The 26,821-nt window shown below is 44.5% G+C and overlaps 1 protein-coding gene across 1 annotated transcript in view; it reads left to right on the top strand.

The window, feature by feature from the left end:
• Positions 1 to 26,821, top strand: part of LOC147725883 (long-chain-fatty-acid--CoA ligase ACSBG2-like) — a 661,758-nt gene that overhangs the window by 523,662 nt on the left and 111,275 nt on the right. The window contains exon 9 of the mRNA XM_086962812.1: positions 20,221 to 20,454. Within this exon, the coding sequence (XP_086818938.1) occupies positions 20,221 to 20,454 (234 nt within the window). The remainder of the gene's footprint in view (positions 1 to 20,220; positions 20,455 to 26,821) is intronic.

Genomic DNA, 26,821 nt, shown 5'->3' with positions numbered 1-26,821 from the left:
TGATAGTGGAATTACCACTACTTTTTAGACAACAATAATGTGTAGAGAAGCAGTGTTGCTTTTTCACCTTCAAAGAGGAAGATTTAAATTTATATTTCAACAGATAAACAACATAATTACTCAATTTCAAAAAAAAAATTAAGTAGGAATGTTAGACAAAGTCTGCTCCAACTCTAAAAGCATTGTTAATCGTAGCAGGTGAAAAAAAGTGTGTCTCAACATTACTTTTTAAGATAATTTGACTAGACTGCAGGAGTGTCCAAATACTTATGCACTTTTTATGCTGGACAGTATTGCTTCTAAACACCCTTTCACTGCTTTCTTCCAAACCTTCAAAAAAGATTTCATGAATTTACATACATAGACTATCAGGTCTGTATATCTCTAATTTAAAATAATCGTACTTGTTTTTTCTTTTGTAAACTGACATATGTAAACTCATCAGTCACACCTATGGTAAGCCTTAACAATCCTGAATGCTGACTGCTGAGTTTTGTATGAGAGCATGCCCATACATAACCAAGCTAACTTTCGTTTAGCTACATAGAAACATGTAGTGTAACCTGTCCAACACTTTAAAATACTACCCTCCCACTAGTCCTAGAGGTGGATGTAGAATTCAACCGTTTTTCATAAAATAGAATTGGATGTCACCAAGTACAATGTATTTCTGTATTATGGAATCCCTAATGTGTCCCTTAAACATTCAAGCGAAGTCCAAACACATACTAACTGAAACACACCGACCAATAGTAACCTATAAAATTTGCCAAACAACTCTTTCAAGGTGTGATCAGTCCAAAAAATACTCCTTTGGCACATCAAATATAGTACAAAACAGAAACTACTTGCACCCCAACAACTTTGCTTGAGCGGTAACATAGAAATTGCAGGACAACCACTTGCTGCTACACCAAGCACATCAACAGCTGCAACACCATCTTTAAGCAAACAGTCCATACTTGCATATTGATCTTGAGTTTCATAAACTTAAATTTCTATGCATTTATTGTGATGACCTTTTGCGTTATGCAAACACTATATCAACCTCATCAAAAACAAGAAACAGGAGCAGCGCTGTCCTCAACATTAGTTATTAGACATTTATCAAGCTTTTTTGTTGTAAAAACTACCCCGTCCGAAGGCAGTTGAAAATGTGCACACTTGCTGCCTTTCTTGGCTGGGGTTATCAATTACTCTTGAATTTCATATTCCGATTCAAACTCATGGCCCTTTATTGAGCCTTTTTGTTGTACCTACTAACCCGGCCAAAGGCAGTGGTAAATTTGGACACTTACTGCCTTTCTTGGCTGGGGTTATCAATTATTCTTGAATTTGATATTCTGATTCAAATTCGTGACCCTTTATCGAGCCTTTTTGTTGTACCTACTACCCCGGCCGAAAGCAGTGGGACATTTGCACACCTGCTGCATTTCTTCGCAGGGGTTATACTATTGTTCAATTTCATATTCCTATTCAAACTGCAGTCCCTGTTTCAAGCCCTTTTTTTTCTATCAACTACCCCGGCCCAAGGCAGTAGGAAATTTAAACTCTTGCTGCCTTTCTTGGCTGAGGTTATCAATTATCCTTCTTTTTTTTTTATATAACTTTTTATTGCAAATAAGTCAGATAACCAGCATGAAAAAGAAAAGATAAACAATTTAGCTTTTTTTGCTATGAGATGTTCGTTATGAACAATTTACATTAAAGATCATATTCAATTTGTAGAATAAATAAAAGAATAAAAAAGAGAATAAAAATAAAAGGAAACAATTTGAAACCATTTTACATTATAGGAAATAAAAATTGCATTCAATGGATGAGTAATGTCTTAAATTTGTCCATTAATTTCTCCTTGAGTCCATTGATATATTGGCGCCCACATTTTTCTCCCCATTTGTTTCTTTTTCCATTCTTTTGTTGCATAAATTGCAGATTCTAAATTAAATTTGGCCAACAACCGAGATCTCCACATAGAAAAGGAATGAGAATCTGCACTGATCCAATCTTGTGTAATACATGCTCGAAATACAGACATCATAATAAAAATCAAAGACTGGTGTTCTTTTCCTACAGTATCAGTTGAAAATCCAAATAATAACAGTTCCGGAGTTAAATTTAATGTGTATCCTAATACAATCTGCATAAATTTCTGCATTTCTGAAAGTAATATTGTGAGTTTGGGGCAAGAAGAAAATATGTGAATAGTGTCTGCTCCAATCAAGGAACACCGATTACAGGAAATACCAGCTGTGGCACCCCATTTCATTACCTTAGCTGGAGTATAGTACAGATCAAACAATATCATATAATGTTGTGGACGTGATCTACCGGTAAATATAACAGAATTAGCTAACTCAATTGATTCTTCAAACAATACAGTTTTCCCCAGTTTCACTTCCCATTTTTGTTGAATCATTGGTAAATCATCCGGAAGAAAAGTCATAAGTATATCATAAAAATAACCAATTTTCCTTCTCGAGAAGAGACTCTCAATCAGTGAAATCTTTTGTAAGTCTTGTCGATCTCGATATAATGTTGGCTGAGGTTATCAATTATCCTTCTTATAATACAAATTCAAAGTGAATGGCAGTGGGTAATGTGCGCACTTCCTGCCGTTCATGTATAAACAAAAGCTTAAAAGTCTAACGATATTAAAAAAGAGCCAGTATAGTCTATGGTTATCAAATCTTCTGTTTGTTATTGAAATTCAAACTACAGGCCCTTTATTGAGCCTTCTTGGCAACTACTACCCGTGAATGGCAGTGGGTAATTTGTGCACTTCCTACCGTTCATGTATAAACAAAAGCTTAAAAGTCTAACAATATTAAAAAAGAGCCAGTACAGTCTAAGGTTATCAAATCTTCTGTTTGTTATTGTAATTCAAAGTACAGGCCCTTGATTGAGCCTTCTTGCTAACTACTACCCATGAATGGCAGTAGGTAATTTGGAAACTTTCATATTTGTTACATTATTCATCTACCACTAAATCAACACATCATCATCATCATCTACACGTACACATTCCTACTTGCTGCCTTTCTTGGCTATGGTTAACAACTATTTTTCTATTTCATATTCATGTTCAAAGTGCAGGCCCTTTATCGAGCCTTTTTGCTGTAGCTACTACCCTGTCCGAAGCCTTTTTCATATAGATACTGCAGTTTTAAACTATGTTGAAATTTTAGCACAAATTAAATCAGAAACTGCTAACGAGGAAATTTATCTGAATGACATATCTGCTGAAGTTGCATTGGAATGTCTGTTAAATTATGAGATATTAATAGAATAAATTTATTGTTGAAAAATATTAAAGCTTTGAGCACTATCTACTAATGTACTTATTGTACTAAAAGTGAACACTTGCTGCCTTTCTTTACTGGGATTATCAATTATTATTCAATTTCATATTCTGATTCAAAAGTCAAGGCCCTTTATTAAGCCTTTTTGTTGTAGAAGTTTGCACATTTGCAGCCTTTCTTCGCTAGCGTTATCAATTATTCTTCTTGAAATTGAAATTCAAACTACAGGCCATTCATTGACCCTTCTTGTTAACTACTACCCATGAATAGCAGTGGGTAATTGGCACACTGACGTCCTTTCTGGCGTCCTTTCTACTGCACAGTGTGTGTACTTTCTGCACTAGCTTGCCTCCTTATATATAGTACCCATTTCTCAGGCACCCATTGCAGAATCCGACACCCCGTCGGTGTAATCAACTGGAAAACCAAACACCCACTTCCCTTGCAAGGAAATGGGTAGCTTGCACATCTTCAGCATTTCTTATTTTTCACCTTATTCATCTTCCACTAAATCAACATATCATCCACACATACACAAACCTACTTGCTGCCTTTCTTCACTGTGGTTATCAACTATTCTTCAATTTCATATTCTGATTCAAACTCGAGGCCCTTTATCGAGCCTTTTTGATGTAGCTACTACCCCAACCAAACACAGTTAAATTCAATTCAGCTTTCAATGTAAATTTCTCTTCACTATGTGTCCTGAGACGTGCTTTCAATCAATTCTCCGCTCACTTAAGGCCCTTTATCAAGCCTTTTTGATGTAGCTACTACCCCACCCATACGCAGTTAAAAATTTGCACACTTGCTACCTTACTTGCCTAGGGTTATCAATTATTCTTGAATTTCATGACTTTCTTTTATATCAGTTATAGGTTTCGTACAATAATAAAATTTGTCTGGCAAGTCCAAAATAACACTGAATGACAGTCTACACTACAGACAACACAGGTCACAATTTGAACTATTATGTCCCTGAAACATACATATTGACAATGCATTCCTTACAAATTCTATCTTTCATTTCAATCGTGATTACATATGATACAGTCCACCATTAAATGTACACTGCAGACAGCCGGGTTCACAACTTCAATTCAGCTTTCCTTGTACATTAAGGACACCACTGGATCTACCCTTGCTTTCCTTAAAGTAGAGACAATTGTACTCTGTCCTCAGATTCTGTTTACTGTACAAAATAGCATTCATCAATATTTGTATCAATTAGTACCTTCGATCTACATTACAGACAGCGGGGTTCACATCTTTAATTCAGCTTTCAATGTACATTTCTCTTCACTATGTGTGCTTAGAAGTGCCTTCAATCAATTCTCCGCTCAGTACAGTTCACAACTAGACACCAAGAGCACTAGCACTACAGAAAACATTCAATACAATCTTGATTTACTTAAAACACAGACAATTAGTGTAGAAAATGTACAGTATGAACATTTAGTTATTCTTGTCAATGGCGTTCCTACTATGAGTAAGAAAATATGGCAAAAATTAGTAGATATTAGGAAAGTGAAAAACGCAACATTCTGTTCTATCTGCTATAAAAAAAATAATTTACAAAAAATGTGTATGTGGGAAAAGAATAATTAACTGTAGAAGATACTGACTTCCCATCTGGACAAATTGAAAACTGGATGTTTCCATAACTGAAGAAATCTACGAACATTACAGTATTCATCCACTTTATTCTAAAGAAGTGATGGGGAATACTATAGAGTTATTGCAAATGAAAGAAGCAAAGGGAAGTCCCATTACTGTATGCAAAAAAAGCTTGGAAGGGGGCGTGGCCAACTGCCGAACATGGCGGCAGCTTAACTCGGGAGCTCCGCAAGGCAATCCGGCCCGCGCAATAATCCGCATGCACATCCGTCTACTGACCTGCCTGAAGGGGTGAAATCGGCTCCGGGAACCAAGCGGCGCACAACGAGCCGCTCTCGGCGCAAATCCGACGCCGGGAAGTGCTCCATCCGCCGACAGCGAGACGAGGCCTACGACCACTCAGCAGCACCGGCCTAAAGTGCGGAGACAGGCCGACCGGAAACGCACCTTGCCCGGCCGGAAGAAGTCAGCCTCGGCCGGCGCCTGCTCCTCCCCGCCTGGCGCCAAGTTCTACCACAGCGATCTCATAACGCTGCACTTGGGAGCGACCTCCGGTCCCCCTGACCCAAGACTTCAAGATATCGAGGGCGAGCGAGGCCCCGCACAACGTCGAAGCAGTCCTGGATCTGCGCTGCCGGGCGGACGCCCAGACAAATACGGCAAGGTAGGACGCCTGGGTCGACGCAGTCCCCCCGCAGCACTGAACATTACTCCGGACCACCGTGGGGCAGAAGGGCCGAATACACCGTAGTGGCGCCAGTCTCCGGCTACCCATTGCAGCCCTAGAAGGCGGCGGCGCGATCCACGTGGAGCGGGGAAACAGTGCGGTATGCGAGAGATGCACACGCCGCCAACAGCACCGCGAGAACCCTTCTGCTGACTCCAACGGCAGCCACAATAAGGCTACACTTCAGGCCGGGATCGACCTGGGCCCTGCGGCTCCCGCTCCTTTACCGACCGCTTCGACGGCGACCACCAAGGGGAAGGCCTACACGGTGGGTGGCCGGGCCGGGACCAATTGAAGGACCGGACACTGTCAACCCAAGAAAGCCAACATGACGGGCAAAAACACGAGGAGCATGACAACGACGCAAGCAAAGCTTGATAAATTTGCCTATGCCCAGAACGGCCACTCACAGGGACCTGGACGGCACTCCGCCGGTGCCTCCTCTGACGCCAATGGCACTGGAAAAGTCACACTGGAAGCCATAATGAGAACTCTCACAGACGTCCAGGCGACGGTAGGCACTATCTCCACTGAAGTGAACCTGCTACGAGCAGATTTTAAGAAAATGTCGGAGAGGGTGTCGCAAGTGGAGGTGGTCACGAAATCCCTCATTGAAGACACTTCAGACCTTCAGGTGGCGATGGAGCGACTAGAAAGGACCACTAAACAACTACAAGAAAAATTGGATGACCAGGAAGGACGCTCGAGAAGAAATAACGTCCGTATCGTAGGCCTTCCGGAATCGGAGGGGAAGGGGGCCATGGACCTGTACATCGAAGACCTCATTAAGACCAGACTGCAACCTAAAGGCCTGTCCGCCTTCTTCTCCATCGAGAGGGCTCATCGGGTCCCGGGGGGTACGCCCAAACCAGGGGCCGCGCCGCGACCGGTGCTGGCCAGGCTCTTCAACTTTAGGGACAGGGACGCCATTTTGCAGGCGGCCAGGGTGGCGCCGCCGGTGAAACTCCTGAACTCCACGCTGGCGTTCTTCCCAGACTACACGGCCGAAGTGGCCAGGCGTCGAAAATCCTTCAATGAAGTCAAGAAGACGCTGCGAGACAGGGAACTACCCTATTCAATGCTCTTCCCCGCCAAACTGCGGATTGTGGCCGAGGGGAGGACATGGTTCTTCGACAATCCTGAGGTGGCACGAGAATGGCTGGATGGCTGGAGACCGGCGGGCAAGCCTCACCGCCCACATAAAGACCGCCAGGACCGCCGTAATGAGAAGACGCCGGAACACAGTGCGGCCAGCCCGGCCACTGAGCAGGGCGCGGCCGGGGGCCTGGAATCTGATCTCGAGAGGGACCCGTTTGATTCAGGTCAGCCTAGCAGGGGCTGAATGGCTACACTGGAAGCACCAAGATCTGGACACAGCCCTTGGGACCTTGGGCCGATGGAACTGAGTAGGGCGGGTTTTGGCCGGAGCCTGTAGGGGACTCACCAACCCCACAAGCAAGTAAGACTAGATAGGGGGGGGACAAAAGCACTCTGCCAAGTTGGGGATGCGGGCGGGAATTCGTCCGTGGTGCAGGGGAGCAGGGAGGGGGTGGAGGGATGGGAGTTACGAGGTTCAAGTTAAAGTTAAGTTTTATGGTCATCATCATTGCAATCTTACAAGGCACGGGAACACTACTCACTATGGGCGGCATGCGCCGCCTCCGCGTTCTGGCGTCCCTATCCTGCTGCACATAGAGAACACGGTTCATACACTCAAATGGCACGACATGATCGAGCTACACCCGCATTGGGTACCCCTGTAACGACAATGGTGCCCCCACTGAAGCTCCTTACATGGAATGTCAGGGGGTTGGGGGACAAAATTAAACGGGGTCTGGTGCTGCAAACTGTTAAACGTAATCGATCAGACCTAGTGCTGCTGCAAGAAACACATCTGGCAGGGACCACCTGTAAGGCTCTGAACAGGCGTGGGTACACCATGGCAGTACACTCCGAGTATACCTCAGGTTCCAGGGGCACCGGGATACTCCTCAGAAACAATTCCCCCTTCTTGGTCACTGGCCACAAGACAGATGACCAGGGACGGTTCGCAGCACTCTCAGGCCAGTGGGAGGGGAGGGCCTTGAATGTGATATCTGTATACATCCCCCCAGCACTGCATGCTGCAGCCTTGCCGGCACTTAGCCGATTCCTTATTGATCTCCCAGAGGGGGACATGATCCTGGGGGGTGACTTCAATGCCATCACAGACCCCCTACTAGACACATTTCCCCAGCGGGATCGCCAGAGAGGGTCTGCCACACTTCCGGGATTCTTGTCAGCTATGGGCCTCACGGACATCTGGCGTCAACTGAACCCTACAGCGCAGCAATACACACACTACTCTGCGCCCCACAACAGCCTCTCACGTATTGACTACTTCTTCTTTCTAGGGGTTGGACTGAGCTCTGTGGATAGTATTGATATCCTACCACCAGGAATCTCCGATCATTCCCCGGTCTCCCTTCACATTTCTACCAAAGATTGTAAACGGGCTAGGCTGTACCCGATCTATCCCAATTATCTGCAGGTCCCTACCATTCGGAAAAAACTCAAGTTAACCACCACACACTATTTCACTGAGAACACAGGGTCGGTCACCTCACCCTCAGTTCTGTGGGAGGCTTACAAGACGGTCCTCAGAGGGGCGTCCATATCTGCCATTACTGGGCATAAAAGGGAGTCTAGGGCTACACTGGCCAATTTGGAATTAGCATTACACACGGCGAATACTGCGCATATGGCAGACCCCACCCCTGAGACGCTTCATGAACTACAGCTCCGTCAGCAGCAGCACCAGGCACACCTCACTGTGATCACCAAAGGACACCTCGCGAACACGGCGCACAGAATCTATGATGTGGGCGATAAGGCGGGGAAAATGCTGGCATGGCTGGATAAACGAGGTGGCAGTAACAAGGGGATACACGGGCTCTACGATGCGGCCGGCGTGCTGCAAACTCACCCGGAACAAATAATCCAGACTCTAGCTCGCCACTTCCAGGGGATCTACACACCGACACGGCCAGTCACTGAGCGGGAGGCCACAGAATCACTTGGTCACATCCCTGTCCCTGTACTCACACCTGAAGCACAGCAGGAACTTGATGCAGACCTGACAGAGGGAGAGGTCCAGTTGGCAATACAGGCGTTGCAGTCAGGCAAAGCCCTAGGCCCAAACGGAATTCCTGTGGAGTGGTATAAGACGATGGACTCTGTGCTGGCCAAGCCCCTCTTAGACATGTACAACGACAGCGCAAAAAAGGCGCTGCTTCCACTCGATCAACGCACGGCCACCATTGTGGCCATCCCCAAACCAACCAAGCCACCAACAGACAGTGCCTCATACCGACCCATCTCACTGCTCAACGCAGAGGCAAAGGTCCTGGCGAAGCTCCTGGCCAGTCGCCTAACCAAACATCTGAGTACCCTAATACACCCTGACCAATCGGGCTTTATGCCACACAGGAGCACAGCGCTAAATCTACGGAGGGTCCACGGGGTACTGGCGAAGGCGCATCTTCTTACGGAGCAGGCTGTGATACTTTCCCTAGATGCTAAAATGGCATTTGATTTGGTAGAGTGGGAATACCTTTTTGCTGTCCTAACCCGCATGGGCTTCGGGCCCCAATATATGGCATGGGTGCGACTGCTCTACGCCCAACCGATGGCACAGGTGGTTGCAAATGGACGTATATCCTCGACCTTTCCACTGGGGAGGGGGACTAGACAGGGCTGCCCGCTGTCGCCCATGTTGTTTGCGATAGTACTGGAACCACTGGCAATCCTGCTTAGATCGACGCCGTTGTTTCGGGGAATCGCTTGGAGCGACGGGTGGGAGGACAAAGTCTCATTGTACGCCGACGACATGTTAGTATACATGACCGGCCCAACTGAGGGGGTCCCCGCCCTATTGGCAATCTGCGATGAACACGGCAGGGCCTCGGGATATACCCTGAACTGGTCCAAGTCTATACTCTATGTCCTTACTGGCCCGGCTCCGGTGCTGCCGGCTAACTGTCCTCTCACAGTAACCACCTCCTCCTTTAAGTACTTAGGTATTTATGTGACGAAGGACTCTAAACAGTTTTATATCGAAAACCTGCAACCGCCTCTGCAAAGATTGCGGGCTGATGTCCGATACTGGGCGACGCTGCCGCTGACCCTCCTAGGGCGCGCGGCGCTGTATAAAATGATGGCTCTCCCGAGATTTCTGTATGTGCTAGAAAACTCCCCTTATGTGGTTAACCCACAGTATTTTAGACGGGTAGCGGCATTGGTCTCCAACCTGTTGTGGAGTAATGGTCCGGCGCGAATAGCGCAGGCAAAACTGGTGAAGAGCTGGTACGAGGGGGGTATTGCATTACCCAATCTCCAACTATATTACTGGGCGTCACAGCTTAAAGTTATTAATCATTGGATTCACGTTTCACGGGACGACCCCGCATACAAGGCGGACTGCTCGCAACTGGGGACTGATGGCATGCTCTCGGTGCTGTACAACTACCCGCAGGTAAAGACCCTGCTAGGCCCAACATTCCACACAGCGACAATCTGGTATACGGCACAATCACGCCTAGGGTGGAAGGGTAAAATCACCAGGCTCACACCGCTATGGGACACTAAAACACTGGGTAACCTACGGACCTGTAGGGGATTTGCGAGGTGGGACGACATAGGGATCTCGGTAGTGGGGGACCTCTGGGACAAGGGCACGGTTATTCCCCTCCAGCACCTCCAGCAACAATACGGCCTGGGGCCCACTGAAACGTACCGCTATGTACAAATCCGGCATGCACTACTGCAAGCGATCCCACCAGACACCACACTCCCAGAATCTTCGCCACTTGAGGATAGGCTGCTCACCGAATTCATGGAGCAAAAAGCGACCTCACTCACGTACAAAAAATTGATTAACAACATGCCAGATCCCACACACAAACTTAAAGAGAAATGGGTGGACGAACTGGGCGACATGGATGAAACGGAGTGGAATGAGGCATTGGCCTCGCCGAGGGAAGTGGGCATATCAGCCAGATTCCGCCTGGTGCAGCTCAAGGTGCTACACCGCACCTACTACACTCGCACATTACTCCACAAAATACAGAGAGCGCCACACCCATACTGCCTCAGGGGATGCGGGGAGGAAGGGACTCTCCTACACACGTTATGGGAATGTCCACAAATCAGGGAACTATGGCGTCAAATTATGCGCACAGTCTCTCAGGCCATCAATGTTTCTGTCCTACCGGAACCTCGTAAATGCCTGTTGAACATTTGGGACCCTACGGACTTAAACAGGTATGGACAACTGTGGGTCACCCTAGCAGTGACAGTGGCCAAACGAGACATTGCACAGAGGTGGGGCGCTCCAGAATTGCCGACGGTGGCAGGGTGGATAAGAAACATGGACCTTCTCATGGTAAAGGAGAGAGCAGTATATGTATTGAGAGCCTGCCCCCGCAAATGGAATCGGGTGTGGATGCCATGGAACGCATATAGGGGTGACCCATGTGAGGCATTGCCGGAGGGTGAGGACTCAGAATCGGAGGAAGATGAGGACTAGTGGCTATGGATGTGCTAGCATAAACAGGGGGGGGGCCGGGAGGCGGAGGGCGTGCACCGCTACTGCAGACAGAATGCTGAATGTGTAGGCCTGTGGGATAGTATATATGAACGTACACAAGTATTGGTAAAATGATGACCGTTGTTGGGTTTTTTAGACTTGTTTTCTTTATTCTTATATGTCCCCGCTAATACCATGTGTGGGGGAAGTCAGCCTACTGAATCGAAAAAGTATGGGCGGGATGGGCGTTAAGAAGGAGGGGTGAAATTGGGCCTTGTGATACAAATGTCTGTTTATTCACTTCTTAACTACTGGGCCCTACATGGAAATGATAAATGCTGATACAATCTGTGTGAAATCCTTTCCCCGCCGGGGGATCATAATACTGTTATGTCGCTGCAACTACAAAATGCCGATATGAATATCTCTTCTAAACTCCTGACAATAAAGAATTTTCAAACAAAAAAAAAAAAAAGCTTGGAAGATCATTCTTTCCCTCAGTTCCTTCCCACACGAAAAAGAGGACGATATGATGACCAACCTGTGCAGATTCCTGCATCTGAATACCAGACATCAATGTTATATGCAGAAAATCCAAGATTTCAACAATGTATTCCATATTTGTTCCATCTTTTGTTGATTTGTCTGGACTTTTTATGCACAAAACAATATATTGAAAACACGTGTACATCTGCAAAATGTTTCAGCAAACAAATTTATGCATAAAGTACAGCAGAAAGATGATATTTTGGAATCTCACCTCATTAACAAAGTAAAGCCAACAAATGATGAAACCACAAGATTGATCTTAACCTACTGCAAAGAGAGTTTCATGATCTGAAAAATTCTCTCAAAGTATTGGAATGTATTAGAAAAAGATCCCGACATAGGAAAATTGCTTGGAGATCAACCACAAATAACATATCTGAAAGTTCCTTCTCTAAAGGACAAACTGGTAAGAAGCCATTTCTCAGTATCAAAACCAACAACTAACATCAAAACAAACAGGATTTTTACACTGTGGGAAGTGTAAGGTCTGCAAAATTGGCAAATCAGTATCTAACATCAAGGACCTTAGAGGAAAACCATTTGAAATCACAGAAAGAATAACATGTGAAACACCATATGTGGTTTATATGATCGAATGCACTTTTGGGATGCGCTATATTGGAAGTACCACCTGTCCGCTTAAAAAACGAATACTAGAACATCTTCGAGCGATCCACAATAAAGACATGACGTATGCAATTTCTAAACATCTTCACCTGCAACATAAGACCAATTGGGAAAATATCCAATACTTTGGTTTTGCTACTGTACCTGCACATGAAAGAGGCGGAAATCGCACAATGAAACTGAGAAAAATTGGAATTGCGCCTCATAATTTGATTCAAAACCAAGACCCCATTCGGTTTGAATGGGGATAAAGAAATGTATGTTCACTTATAACTCAAAGGCAGAAATAAAATAAGGGTACTATAAAGTCTATGAGCCACAATTTGCCTTTCCATATGACACACATTATTTAGTGGTGTAACGAAAGTCTGCGATAACAACTAGAGGTACTATACCTCAACAAATGATGCCATAGAGAGATATGTGTAGTCTGATGTACAAAATATCACGATGATCAAATGTAACTTTTTCAGACATGCGTAGACATTTTGCAATGGACAGCTAAGACCAATAACACAAGGCACTAATATTATGTGTTAAGTATATGCTCAAACAAATTGAACTGCCATTTGATAGTTTGAATTGAAATTGTAAATAAGCTGAATATTCTGAGACTACAATAACCAGAATGCATCTCTCTGGTTTTTATAATGCACTACATAAGGGTGATACTAAAAACAGACTCACTACAACGTGACAAAGAAGATCTCTTGTTCAAAACGTTGGTGGGTGGTGAATGGTGGCAGAATTCATCATGCTTGAATAAACAAGCTTCACAAAAGTTCCTGTTTTCTGGAGTGCGGTCTTTTTGATCCTTGATGCTGAAAATAAATATATATATATATATATATATATATATATATATATATATATATATATATATATATATATATATATATATATATATATATATATATATATATATATATTTACCTTGCTTGTAGGCTCCTGCTTTCCTGCAGGCAAACTTCGATGGATTTTGAGCGGCATGACTGAGCCCCGGAGTGAGCCCTGGGGCTGTGCTAGTCCACCAGGGAGACGCCTTAACAGCGCCACCGAGAGGAAGCAAATGGCCATTGTTGGTAGATAAAGGACAGCTGCGTCTTGCGATGTGATGCAGCACACCCCACTGTGGTTTATTTCTAACAATTCGTGTGCTCAAGGGCAGGCTACCCACTGAGAAGGACAGGTAACTACAAATACCAGGATGCCATTTGGCTGGCCTCGCCCTCTGAGGCGGGAGTTATAATGCTTTGTAGCTGCCAAAAATCGTTTGCCTTTGAACACAAGCCCGAGCCTCTGATGAATTAGAGATACGAAACTCGTCAGGCTGGACTTCTATGCTGTTGCTGAAATTTGCATCCATTTCACTGCTGCTTCCAACAAGGTTATTAAAAGGCTGAATGTAACCTTGCTTGTGGGCTCCTCCTTTCTTGCAGGCAAACTTCGATGGATATATATATATATATATATATATATATATATATATATATATATATATATATATATATATATATATATATATATATATATATATATATATATATATCTTACCTACTGGCGGTCGCCAGTAGGTAGTTATAGTTAGGAGCTAGTTTCCATAGGAAATCCACAACATTCTATTTGGAATAACTTTCTCCAAGAAAATGGCCTGCTCTGCTCCGCTTCTTCACTGAAAGTTTGGGGGTGATTCGTCAAGTGGGGGCAGAGAAAAAAGGGGGTCCCAATACGTGTTTTCCCCATGTAATTTTCCATAGGGACCTTTAGCCAGGGCTACAGCCTGTACGGCTGAACGGAATTACACCAAATTTGGCAGAGAGGTAGAGTTCAGTTCTTTGTGCTTTTTGTTAAATGGTGTAAATCCGTTCAGTAGTTCCTGAGAAAATCAAAAGTAAAATCATAGCGATATCTAGAGACGAAGTACGGCACGCGTACTGAAATCCGTACAATTACGGGCACGAGCTGCATGCTGATTAGATGTCAACTGTCTGTCAACACTCCAAACCAGGAAGTGTTGGCAGCCATCTTTTGCCTCGGTAGCACTGAGTCACAAGAAAACAGTAAAACAAAGTTGAAAAATAAGGGAGCAGGGTAGAAACACGTTGACCCTCTAGGCCTGTTCAGGGGGTCCCACATGGATCTTTAGGCGCACATTTTTCATTTATTTTTTAAATAAAAAAAACACGTGGTATGCATATGGTACTGGTACGAGGTGGAAAAGGAAAAAAAAAACTAGCACTCCCGGTGGGGGGGCGGGGAGGGGGGTAATCCCGGGGGCAATTTTTTTCTATAATGGGGGGCTTGGAAGTGTCCAACAGGAACAAAAGAATGAAAAAAAAATAATGTGAAGGACAGGGATGTTTCTGCTTCCTGAGTTTTATCAGGTCAATAGACTGTAACCCATTACACGAAAGTTTATTGCAATAAATGCATAGAATTTTAACTTTAGCAAAATCAGAAACAATTTGTGGGTGTGCACTGCTTGCTGAAAAAGCTGGTGCAACAGTTGATGTGCTTGGTGCAGCAGCAGGTGGGTTGTCCTTCAACCTCCGTGTTGCAGCTCGAGCAAAGTTGTTGGGGTGCAAGTTCTTCACGTGTCGCTCCATATTTGCTGTGCCAAAGGAGTATTTTTTGAATGATCACCCCTTGAAAGAGTTTTTTGGCAAATTTTACAGGTTACTTTTGGAGCAATAACTTTTTTTTTGCCCTTCAGTAAAAGTAAAAAGCTTCCAAATTAGAGCTTCTTTTCTCTTCTTTGGACGTTCTTCAGGAATGAAATCTCCATCTGAAGAATGGCTGGAAGATGAGTCTATTGCTGTTATTATGGTAAACTTCGTTCTATTTGACAAGATTCTCAGAAGAGATGCTTCTTCTTAGAAAGTGAAAGTAGAATTATGAAAATGGGACAGAAGTTTCAACAGTTGTAATAGGAAGCGTAATGAACCAATCAAATCTCTTCTTTTAAAGTCAATTTTGCTTTGCGTACGCTTACGCTGTGCTTATGGTACTATTATGATGCAAGTACACATGACGTTCCACCATGATTTGTGTAATTGCTTTTAAAAGTAATATAGGATTATTGGAACTTAAAAAAAAAGTTTTCATAATTATCCTAGATAATGTCTTCTGTTAGTATGTTCATTAAATACATAAATATATGTTTTTAAACAATTAAGAACATTCGGGTCTTTGCGTACGGGGCACCGTAGATGACGTCACACGGAAGCTTTGATGCGACGCTTAACGTGAAAGCGTATTCGTAGCGCATGCTGAGAATGATTAGCCTACAAACTATGGTGCGTTCACTCTCTCACAGTAAAATCAAAGCACAGGGTGCGCTATGAGAGCTATGTGGGTTATTCACGGTATCATAATGTTACTTTTTAGCCTGTTTAAGTTTGAGGTGTGCATGAACTCTGCTATAGGCAGATATGGATGTTTAGGTAGCGCTCATCTCCATGAAGCTTGGTTATTATCATTTACATATAGGTGCCTGAGGGAGGGAAAAGAAATCTATCTGAATGGTGAGGATTGCACAGATCACTCCTTAATTTGCAGACACATACAATTGCACGGCTCTTGTAATCAAGATGCGCCTTATTTGGCCCGAGTTTTGAAAGGCCCTCCGACACCTGTTATCATACCAACGTTCAGTTTACTGGAAACGTGATTTATTTAATTTGAAATAATGCAGATTGTTGTGCAATGTTAGCAGGCATCGCTTACATGATTACGGTAACTGAGCGTGTGGTTTCCTATAAAAAAGTTGTGTTTACTCCTCTGCATGGGAAGCTGGATGTTTCCATCTGACCGTCTATTCTGACCTTGAAAGGAGAGTCAATCAAATGAGCCGTATAAGAGCCCTATTGTCTCAAAAAGAGGTCGCTCTTACATCTGCCAGAGAAACATTTGTCTTTCATTTAGCAAACACCCGCACAGAAGTGCATGATTTATTAAATACAGACGTGGCCCTGCATTTTGGGGAGTTAATTCAGAGTAGCTTTAATGCGTCCTTGACTACGGGGTTACCTTACTTTTTTAAAGTTAGAAGTCGTGGCCATGTGACTTCTTTTCAAACTATATTTGGTGTCTTTTCTGTATTTTTTCATTTGATTTTTTCCAGCATCTTTGTTGGATTTCTCTTAATACTCGCATTAGTTGCCGGTGTGCTTGTATTAATTTGTTTACTTAAATATGGATGCACATCCTGCAGCACACTAGAATATATCCCAGCTGTTGTTTCTACACAACCGAATGCTTAGTTATTACTGAGCGCGGCCTCTGGCTACATTGAGTGCAGCTTATGGATTATCGTTTCGATTCTCCCTTTTCACATGCGTTCAACCTGTCTTTCATTGCCTGAGCTGCGATTTCGACTGGGCGATGGATTTGTGTCTCTGCAGTACAGTGTCTCACAACGCAGATTATGACCAGCTGATAAGCCCTTAGTGGTTCATGACTTTCTCTGTTCTGGTGGCGGGATAATGGCCTTAGCAGCGATACATGGAATATTGGGACGTTGGAATGTTTTTGCAGTGGTGCTTGACTTCTTGGCACGCAGTTACATTGAAGATGACCCAAGCTTTCCTGCAATGGTGATAGAGGCTCCGGTCATTGAGGAACATGTATGTATGTTCATTCTCACTATTGAATTGGATGACTGAAATGTTTTCAGATGAGAACAATGACTTCCTCTTGGAGGCTGTTGCTACATACTGTGCTTATACGCTGGATTAAGACGCTTTGATTTTTCTACCTACCCTTTATTTTTTAGTTACTGTTTTCTATCAAACAGCGAATCATTTTATTTGCAAATTTGAACTTGACTCTGCTTTTCAGGTTCCTAATTCGTCCACGTTTATATCACGTGCTTCGATCGAGGGAAGGTGTCGTGGGCTGAGCCTTGCACTCACACCGTGTTAAGTTAGCATGGGTTTATTAGAAGCTCAAACGCCATTTTTTCTTTCCTGCTCTGCTGTGCACACCACATGCACTTGTGATATTGTTTAGAGTAGACTGATTATTTTGCTTCATATGAGAATAATTTGTTATGCTACATTTCTAGACTGCCTTGCTAGTTTAGTGTGTATAGTGAGAGTATGGAACATCAAGGTTATCTTGGATACTGTGTCTGTTATTCGGAATGATCCTCGCACATTCGACCCATAACACATATGCAGCTGTGGCCATTTAATAATGCATTGTGGAGGCAGTTGGAGAAAATTCGTATCCTGACAGTTTGTGCAGAACTCAATGTGATCCACTACTGCTGAGTACCAGAGGTATGAGTCCGCCCATGTAATCCTATGAGACCTTCTGTAGTTATAAACTAATCTGGTAGGTAGGGAGGGTGAAATGTAGGTATATTCCAAATTTGTTTACCTTTAGCATTATAGGATGCTTTTTCCCTTTGTATTTTATGGAATAGTAACAATGCTGACAACCTTGTTTCTGATAATATGTTCGGTTGTATTATCTAAGGTACTGTGCATGAGATTACGGCGTTAGAAATAAACATTTCAAACTTGCACTTGTCTTTACTTGCTGCTTGTTTTGGACTGGTGTAAGACTATAAAGAAAGAGTGCTCTTGTTATCCACCTTACTTGCGGTAATCTAAGTCGCATGTTCTGGGTTGACTATTCATTGGTGTTTTTGCTATAGGACGAAGAACCAACAAGTCACTGATTGCTAGTCTGGTAGGGGGTTTGGGTACTAAGGTGGGTTTTGGTACACCGTAATTCACTGAGGTCCTAAGTCTTTATGCACAGTTCTGTGTAGGAGTAGAATTCCTGGACCAGTAGTTACAACAAAAAGGCTCGATAAAGGGCCTTGAGTTTGAATCAGAATATGAAATTGAAGAATAATTGATAATCTCAGGCAAGAAAGGGAGCAAGTGTGCAAATTTACAGTGCCTTCGGCCGGGGTAGTTGTTACAATAAAAAGGCTTGATAAACACCTGCACTTTGAATAGGAATATGAAATAGAAGAATAGTTGATAATCATAGGTAAGGAATGAAGCAAGTAGTTGTGTGTATGTGTGGATGATGTGTTGATTGAGTGGAAGATGAAAAAGGTGAAACGCACACTACCCACTGCATTGTCAGTGAAGTGGATCTTTGGATTTCCAGCTCATTACACATATAGGGTGTTGGATTCCGTAGTGCATTTGCTACAACCTATTTGGGTGGGACGGGATTTCAAAATAAAAACAGGTGTGTTTGAATATGCTAAGTCCTTCATGATGTCCAAAACGCGTACAGCACGAGAAGGAAATGGGGCTTGAAGGAAATGGGGCTTGACAGGCTGTTGCTCTGTTACCAGCAGCGAGCTGTGTGTATACCCCCTCATTTGAGGCTTTTCCACTTTGGCCAACTTTGTTTTTGGATATTAAAGCGGCTCGCGGAAAAGCCTTGCTGCTGCTTCTGGCGGATCTGCGCTGCTCAAGAAACGAGAGAGGAGATCAGAAGGAGGGGAGCCTGAGCTGCTGGCATATATTGGCAGCGTGATGGTGATGTTTTTTGCTTCATTTTACCCAGTTGGGATAGACATTGGAACATTGCAAGGACTTTGGCACCGATCAAGGACTGTGGCACCCTGTAGTCCCGTAGCTTTCACTACAGAGACCATAATGCTTTGCTACAACCTATTTGGGTGGGACGTGATTTCAAAATAAAAACAGGTGTGTTTGAATATGCAGAGTCCTTCGTTGTTTAGCCAGTGATCAAGGGCGGGATGACGCCCGAAACGTGTATGGCACGTGAAGGAAATGGGTCTTGACAGGCTGTTGCTCTGCTACCAGCAGCGAACTGTGTGTATACCCCCTCATGTGAGGCTTTTCCACTTTGGGCAACCTTGTTTTTGGATATATATATATATATATATATATATATATATATATATATATATATATATATATATATATATATATATATATATATATGTTTTCCGGGGTCCCCGTGCATGGGCGTGAATGTTCATGTGCTTATTTGTTTTTATTTATTTATGTCATTTTTAAAGTGCCAGAATCACCCCAGGTGGGGTATCTCCACGTTAGGACGAGACTAGGAGGGAGGCAGTGAGTAGCAGGCAAGTTAGGCAGTGATTAAAAAAGAAAGGTTTTCCGTTTTTTTCGGAGGAACAGATAGTTAGTAGAAGTGCGAATGTCCAGGGGAAGTTGATGAGGATCCCCCGGAAGAGAATATAAGGGTTAAAAATGCAATTTTCCGATTTTGTTGGTGCAACTTCTGTAGAGCACTTCTGTTTACTTCACTGGCAGTCGCAGATGGCAGGCCACCCCTGAGAGGTGCTCTTGGCCCAGATGTGACTCACTGTTCTCCTGCAGTTAGAAAGTAAGCTATATGGTTAGGGCTGGTAAGTGCTGGTGTTCTTCATTTGCGTGATAACCCAAACGCCATTCTGTTGTTTTAGTCAATAACCCTTAAAAAATGAGAAAATATTAGTATCAAAATGCAACATACATTAGCCTGAAAAAGAAAAAACATACTGGCATAAGGTGATACAACAACTGTAGGTTTGACCTTCCACCACTTTCTTTTCCTTGTAAGCTTGGTTGGTCTGTCTTTTTGTTTTCCTTGGTAAACGCCATGATGCCTCACGGCATACGTTTGTGCTTTATAAATCTTATTGTCATTCAATTCAACTCCACATGGTCATGGGTCACCTGGCTGCTTAGTTTCCTTTCCCTGACACGTAAGATGGATGAATCTTAGTCAGTGCCTTGGTTTTTAGAGCCAGTCCATCCCAACCCATTTATGAATGCTTACTCCTTCTAATGCTTCATTTTCTAACCAGTCTGCTTTTTTTATAACAGTAATTGTGCAGCACCCCTTGGGGACTCGATGGCTGATTATCTAGTTTTGAAAAAGATACAGGCTGGTGTGGGCCTTGATCGATGTGTCCGGCTTTACTCAGCAGCAGCTCCCATCGCAAAGGAGACCTTGGATATTTTTATGGGTTTGGATCTTCCTATTATGGATATTTATGGCTTGAGTGAGTCTTCTGGACCTCATACAATATCTGTGACAAGTGATTTCCGCATAACAAGGTCAGTACAAACCTTTGATCATATCTGCTTCATTTGACTTTTCAAAGATATTGACGAAAACTCTAAGAATATTTTATGTGCTGTCCTCCTCAAGATGAATAGCTTCTATCTGTGACCAAACAGCCTACCATCAATAGTCTATGCAGCTTATATTCATGTAATTTCTTATGTTACGTTATGTGTATTTGCATGGCACACATCATCCAGGGGGATACCCAGCAGACTTGCTGGAGCCTATTGGAATAGCCAGGTTATATCTTGTTATATTATGTTGAATACATTTCTATAGCGTGCCTCTACCCAAAGGTGTCTTGGTGCTTGCAGACAATGAGTTACTAAGCTAGTGCATTACTGATTCCTAAACAGCCAAGTCTTCAGTTCCCTTCTTAAAGCAAGAAGAGTGGGTACTGACCTAAGATATAATGTGAGGGAGTTCCATAGCTTAGCAGTGCTATTGATGAAACTCCTTCCTCGGCGGGGGGATTGTTATACAAGACGCAGTGGCCTACGACATGGAATGTAGACGCCTTCTGAATGATCAGGTCAGTTACACCCGCCTTGCCACTGTCCAATTGTTGGACTTGGCCATTCTGGCAGGTTCACCCCTGAACTTTTTGCTTTTTACATGTGACCTAGGGATGGTGATTCTTGGTTTCTGCGCACTTTCACTGTGTCCCAGTGGAAAGTGCGTGCGCACTCTGAGTGCGTGTGGTGAGATAGGCCTGCCCACCTATAGGAATGCATGGGGAATGTACGTGTCCCTGGTAGTTCCTGATGTGCGGGGTGTGCAGGCTCGAGTCTGGTATGTGCGAACTCGTGTGATTGAATGCTGCGCAATGATGCGTGCAGCGTGTTTGTGTCTAGAAGTGTGGCTGTCTGTGCAGTGAATGTGCTGGAGTGTGATTGGCTGGAGCTGGCTGGTGTGCCAGGCTCCTGGCTGGTGTGCCAGGCTCCATGAGTCATGATGGGTCTGCCCCAGTGGTGAGTGTTGAGATTAGCATGTGTGATGTGAGGGAGTGGTGCACCTGGGACCTGAATAGGGCTGGGCTTTTCCTACACAATGCTGGCTTCGCCCCCTGTGGTGCGTCTAATGTCCCTAGCCTGGCCAGTGAAAGGAAAGGGTGATTGAGCACATCACAGTGCTCCAAAACCAGCTGCGGCTGGTTTTTCCCCCACCCTGCACCCTGAGACAAAGGAATTCACTGTATAAAAAGGGGCTGTGTCTCCTTACAAAATGTTCTAGTTTCTGACTGGAATCAACCAGGGGCGTGCTGCTGCTGGGGCCCAGGGGAAGGCTTGCCTCCCTGGGGCCTGCCCAGCCCCTGGATGTCTGGTGGACTTTCCTTTGTTGGGAGCTGCTTGCTCCATCTTTGCTGTCCAGGACTTCTTGGGACCCTGTTACCCTGTTGGAGTGAGTCTCCTTTTTCCCCTAGCGCCTGGGAAGTGATCTTGTCTTAATTGGCCTTTCATTGGGGGAGCTTGCCCCTCATTGCGGCTGTTTTTGTGCCTTGTTGCAGGTGCCTACTCTGCATTGTGCCCAATGCCTGCTTATTTAATTATTATAATTTGTGGGTGCCACCCCGTTTATCTGCCCCCTTAGAGAGTGCCCACCTCGCTTCTACGTTTATTTTGCTTACCGAAGGTGCCCACCCCTCATTCTGCTCCCCGAGAATCTCTGTCGCGGCCCGAGCTGCGTTAAAATGCCGTCCCCGGCCCGCCTGGTTATGGGCGGGGCCGCCGGACGGAAGTGGCGCAGGCAATAAGGAAGTGCGGTGGGAAGAGAGGCCGGCCGAGAGATGACTGCCCAGGGCTCCCGTAACCTGGGGAGTGCCCCGGGGCTGACGGAAACAGAGCTCCAAATGTTGGGGGCTCCCATGACCAGGAGGGAGCCCCGGAGAGTAAATTGTTCCGGAGCCTTGCGGCTCCACCCTAAGTCCCGGTCCCGAGATGGGGGACCGGGTAAAGACAGGCACCTTGCAACGGCAGGGTTCTCATGAGGAGAGAGCCCTGCGAGTGCCGCCTCGTAGCTGCCCCCGCCGCCAGTGAAGGGAGAGCCCCGGAGATAGCTTCCCGCCTTCGCCCCCACCGGTGAGTTATGTGAGAAGTCAGGTGGGGAGAGGCAGACGCAGAGCGGCCCCATCTGGTAGCGGGCTGCTCCTCTGTTTTGATCATTGTTTATCCTAGAGTCCCTGTGAGGAGCTTGGGGGGCCATGTTTGTTTGAAAGGCCCCCAGAGGGGCCTGTGCTGAGCCCCGTGGCTCCTACCTTTTTATGTTTGGAGAGCCAGATGGCTCTCTGGGACAATTCAGTTCTTCCAGAGCCTAGAGGGCTCCAAAAGTGCCTAATGGGTATTTCTAGAGCCAGTGGGCTCCAACAAGTTGGCGCTGTTTGTGTAATATGTTCTTGCTTATACCCCTAGATGTATAGTGATACTTGGGTGGCTTTTCTTCCTAGTACAGGTGTGGCTAGTGAGGTCCTGGTTCCCTGCGTGACATTTTTCTAAGGTGGTTACGGTTGAGTAGGTGGTACTTACCTCTTACCAGTAGTTACTGGTTGTGTGCTCTATTTTCTATTTTGTGCTAAAGTGATTATTATTCTATGTTCTAACAAGTATTCGAAATCTACAAGTGCATATTCCTGACCGTGGTCCATGTGGCCCTGTCCTGTACATATATCTCCTGTAAATTCTGCCTGTGCCTGTTGGCACATTGTAAAGTGTGTGTTTCTATCTAATGTGTTTGGTGTAATACAAAGGCTATTTGTATACATAACCTTGTGAAGTTTCCTTTGTGGTGTTGTTGCTGGGGGTGCGTGCGCAAACACTTAACTTACTTAGCAACTTACTTAGCCTCCGAGTTTAGCCTTACTGCTCGTGTCACGTTACCAAGGGGGTAAGCAGGGATTATCTTGGTGTGTAACTCCCTTGCCCTGACTTAGAGTGGTGGTCTCTGACTGACTTTGGCGCAAGCCTTGGCCAGCCAGAGATCCCATTTCTAACACCCACCGACAGAACTCTGGGCTACGATTCTTAATCTTTTGAATGAGGCTGAAACCCATGGCCACATCACAAAACATGAGGCGGATTTCCTCACTACCAGCAAGGGTAGTATACCATATTTCTACACCTTGCCAAAAACACATAAAAACAGAACACCCCTGCCTGGCCGACCAATTTTATCGGGTATCGGCTCTTTGCTTGACCCCCTGTCGGGTTACTGAGATTTCTTTCTCAAGCCACTGATCCAGGCGACTAGCACCTCCCTTAAGGACACCAAGAGCTTACTTTCACTATTACAGGATATCGGAATCTCAGAAGAATCCTCATTCCTGGTTACATTAGATATAGAAAGCCTCTATACCTGCATACCGCAGGACGATACCATAGGAGTCATCATGGCAACATTGGAGACAACTGCATGGGACTTTGTCACACCCAAGGAAGATGTAGTATCATGTGCAACCCTTGCACCTAAGAAAAACTTTTTTAAATACAAGGGAGAGCTCTACCTACAGCCGACGAGCACTTCTATGTACAGCACTTTTGGCCCTAGTGTTGCCGGGCTGTACGTATATGACTTTGATTGCAAACACATTTTTTCGGCACGGAACCCCTAGGCGTCCTATGTATCCTTGTGGAAAAGGTACATAGACAACGTGCTCAACATCTTGAAAGGTACCGGAAATACCCTTTTGGAGTTCTTCAGGTGGATCAACACGTGTGACCCCAAACTGAAGTTTACGTACTCTTACAAAGAAGACGAGATGGTTTGCCTCGACGAGGTCATTACCCAAGTTGGGAATCAACTCCGGACCAGGACGCACCATAAAACAAATACCAAAAACAATCTTCTGCATTTCTCCAGCGACCACCCCCGCCCATTGCGTGAGAATCTCCCCTTCGGCCAATACCCACGGCTCAGACGCAACTGCAGTGAGGTAACAGATTTCAAGTCCCAGGCACAAGAACTCACTGTAAAATTGAAAAATCAAGGCTATCCGGACAGGATTCTAAAGAAGAGTTGCAAGAGGGCTAGAAATCAGAATAGGGAAGCACACCTAGAGGAGAACCACGGAGACCATACCTCTCACTTGCATGACTACTTATAACGCAGCCTCCAATGCGGTCAGCAAATCCATCAAGAAACATTGGAGAATCCTGGAGAGCAATAATCACAAATAGGAGAAACCTCTTTTCTCCTATAAAAGAGCAAGGAGCATTAAGGACACTCTCGTACATACACGCCCCAGAAAACTGGACAAGGATGCTGACCAGATAGTTCTGAATGCATGTGGCCTCCTTCCAGTTATAGGACACTTTCCATGCGGGTCCTGTAGTGTATGCCACCTAACCTCTACCTATACATCTATCATTGGAACCGAGAAAACAATGGTCACAAAGGTGCCAGACGAACTGCAATTCCACAGACGTTGTATACCTGATCACCTGCACGTGTGGGCTCAGGTATGCGGGCATGATGGCACGCAAAATAAAACAACGAATATGCGAACACCATAGCAACGTTTAGTGCCGCAAGAATACCAAAAAATTCACAGATCATTTCTTGCTTTTCAATCCCACCACGATCGACCTGAGTTGGACTAACATTAAGCAACTAAAGGCAGGATCAAACACGCAACAGACGCTTTTTGAAAAGGAGCAACAGTGGAATTACCACTTGTCTACACATCGCATGGGACTCAACAATAATATTCCATGGGGCTCAGTTCTTAAATGCCAACATCCACCTCCTTTCTGAACAGTGCCATCCAGTACATAAGCCCAATCCTCTGGGCATAGACTGACCCACTTATAGACTCTTAGACTCTTGGTCTATACTGTATGAATCAGTCTCTTTTTGATTAACGTACCCTTTTAGGAAATGTTTTTAACCAAGACTGGTGGTTTTCATTCCCCTTCACATTAGCAATGATATTTTCCTTGAAGTAGTAGTGTGAGTGAGATTGTTACTCGCACATATGCTGGGAGGGCTATTATCTGGCCAGCACTGGAAGTGATTTACCACAATCAATCCCGCTAAAAAATTGGGGTGCCTTTTTTTATTATAATTTCTGATTGGTTTTCATTGGTATTGACCTCTGCTCATATTTCACGTCTGGAAACAATGATATCAAGTACAATCGCTTCAAATGCACCATTCTCTCTTTGACAATTTGACATTGCTTTTGTTCCACAATGTCTCCTTGGGCTGACCAATAAAGTTTGTTAAAGTTCTCAGTCCCGCACGGTGTAGTAGTTTTACACCTTGTGACCCAAACGTAGCGCGTCATACGCTCTCCGTTGGTGTCACATGACCGCTAGTCGGCATTTCTACCCGTGATAGCCGCTTTGCGGCAACATTCGGTCTGAGGAGGGGAGCGGGAGTATGCAAGCATAGAAGTAAGGTTAACAGGGATTATGGATGGGATTCCTGGCTACCCCCTGTGTTATCACTTCCTACCACTCATTATATCGCCCCCCTTGTTTAAATCCGATCAGCACATCGATCCTCCCTACCGGACCCATGACGTGAAACGAGTACATTTTCAATCACTTGGAGTTTATCAAGTAATTTAACCTGGATATTCATTTACAGACCATTACAATAATCCAGTTTAGTTCAAATCAATGAGGAAACAACAGTCTTTCTACTATCTCTAGGAATAAAAGGAAAACTTTTCCGTAAAGTTTTTATCACAAAAAAAGAGGAAGATACAACTCTTGATACCTGTGCGTCATATCTGAGCTTGTCATCCATGATAAAGCCAAGATTTTTAGCTTTATCCACCAAGTCGGGAGGAGAGCCCGGAATGTCCGCCCACCAAGCTGGAGACCACACTGGAGAGAGATTTCCAAACAGAATAATCTCTGTTTTACTCAAGATTAATTATAAGCAGTGTCTACTTATCCAGTTGCTTAGGGCGATCATGCAATCATGAGGGAATAGTTGACATTATCCACAGCAGACATGAACAATTTGGTGTGGTCCGCATAGGATGTTGGAATCAAATTAAAACTTTTGATAAGAGGGACAAGTTCTGAAACATAGATATTAAAGAACACTGGGCTTAGTGCAGGTCCTTGAGGGACTCCACATGGCAGAGTAAAAGAATGATTTGAACTGACCAAAATTCAGAATTTGAGACCTCTCAGACAGAAAGGAGGTTAGTAAAGTGAGCCCTTCATTTTTAACCCCAGTGGCATTCAAACTGCAGACCAATAATCTTTGGTCCACCGTGTCAAAAGCTCAGTGAAGTCAAGCAGGATGAGAGCTGCTGACCCACCGCCATCCACTGCCATTCTTATCTCTTCAGTGTAGTCTCTGTACTGTGATTCCCTTTAAACCCAAACTGACTGGGTTCCAAATTTG

This window comes from Lissotriton vulgaris, chromosome 3_1, assembly GCF_964263255.1.
Source record: "Lissotriton vulgaris chromosome 3_1, aLisVul1.2, whole genome shotgun sequence".
NCBI lineage: Eukaryota > Metazoa > Chordata > Amphibia > Caudata > Salamandridae > Lissotriton > Lissotriton vulgaris.
Note: the sequence above shows the minus strand (reverse complement) of the source record. Positions and strands in the feature narration are given on the sequence as shown.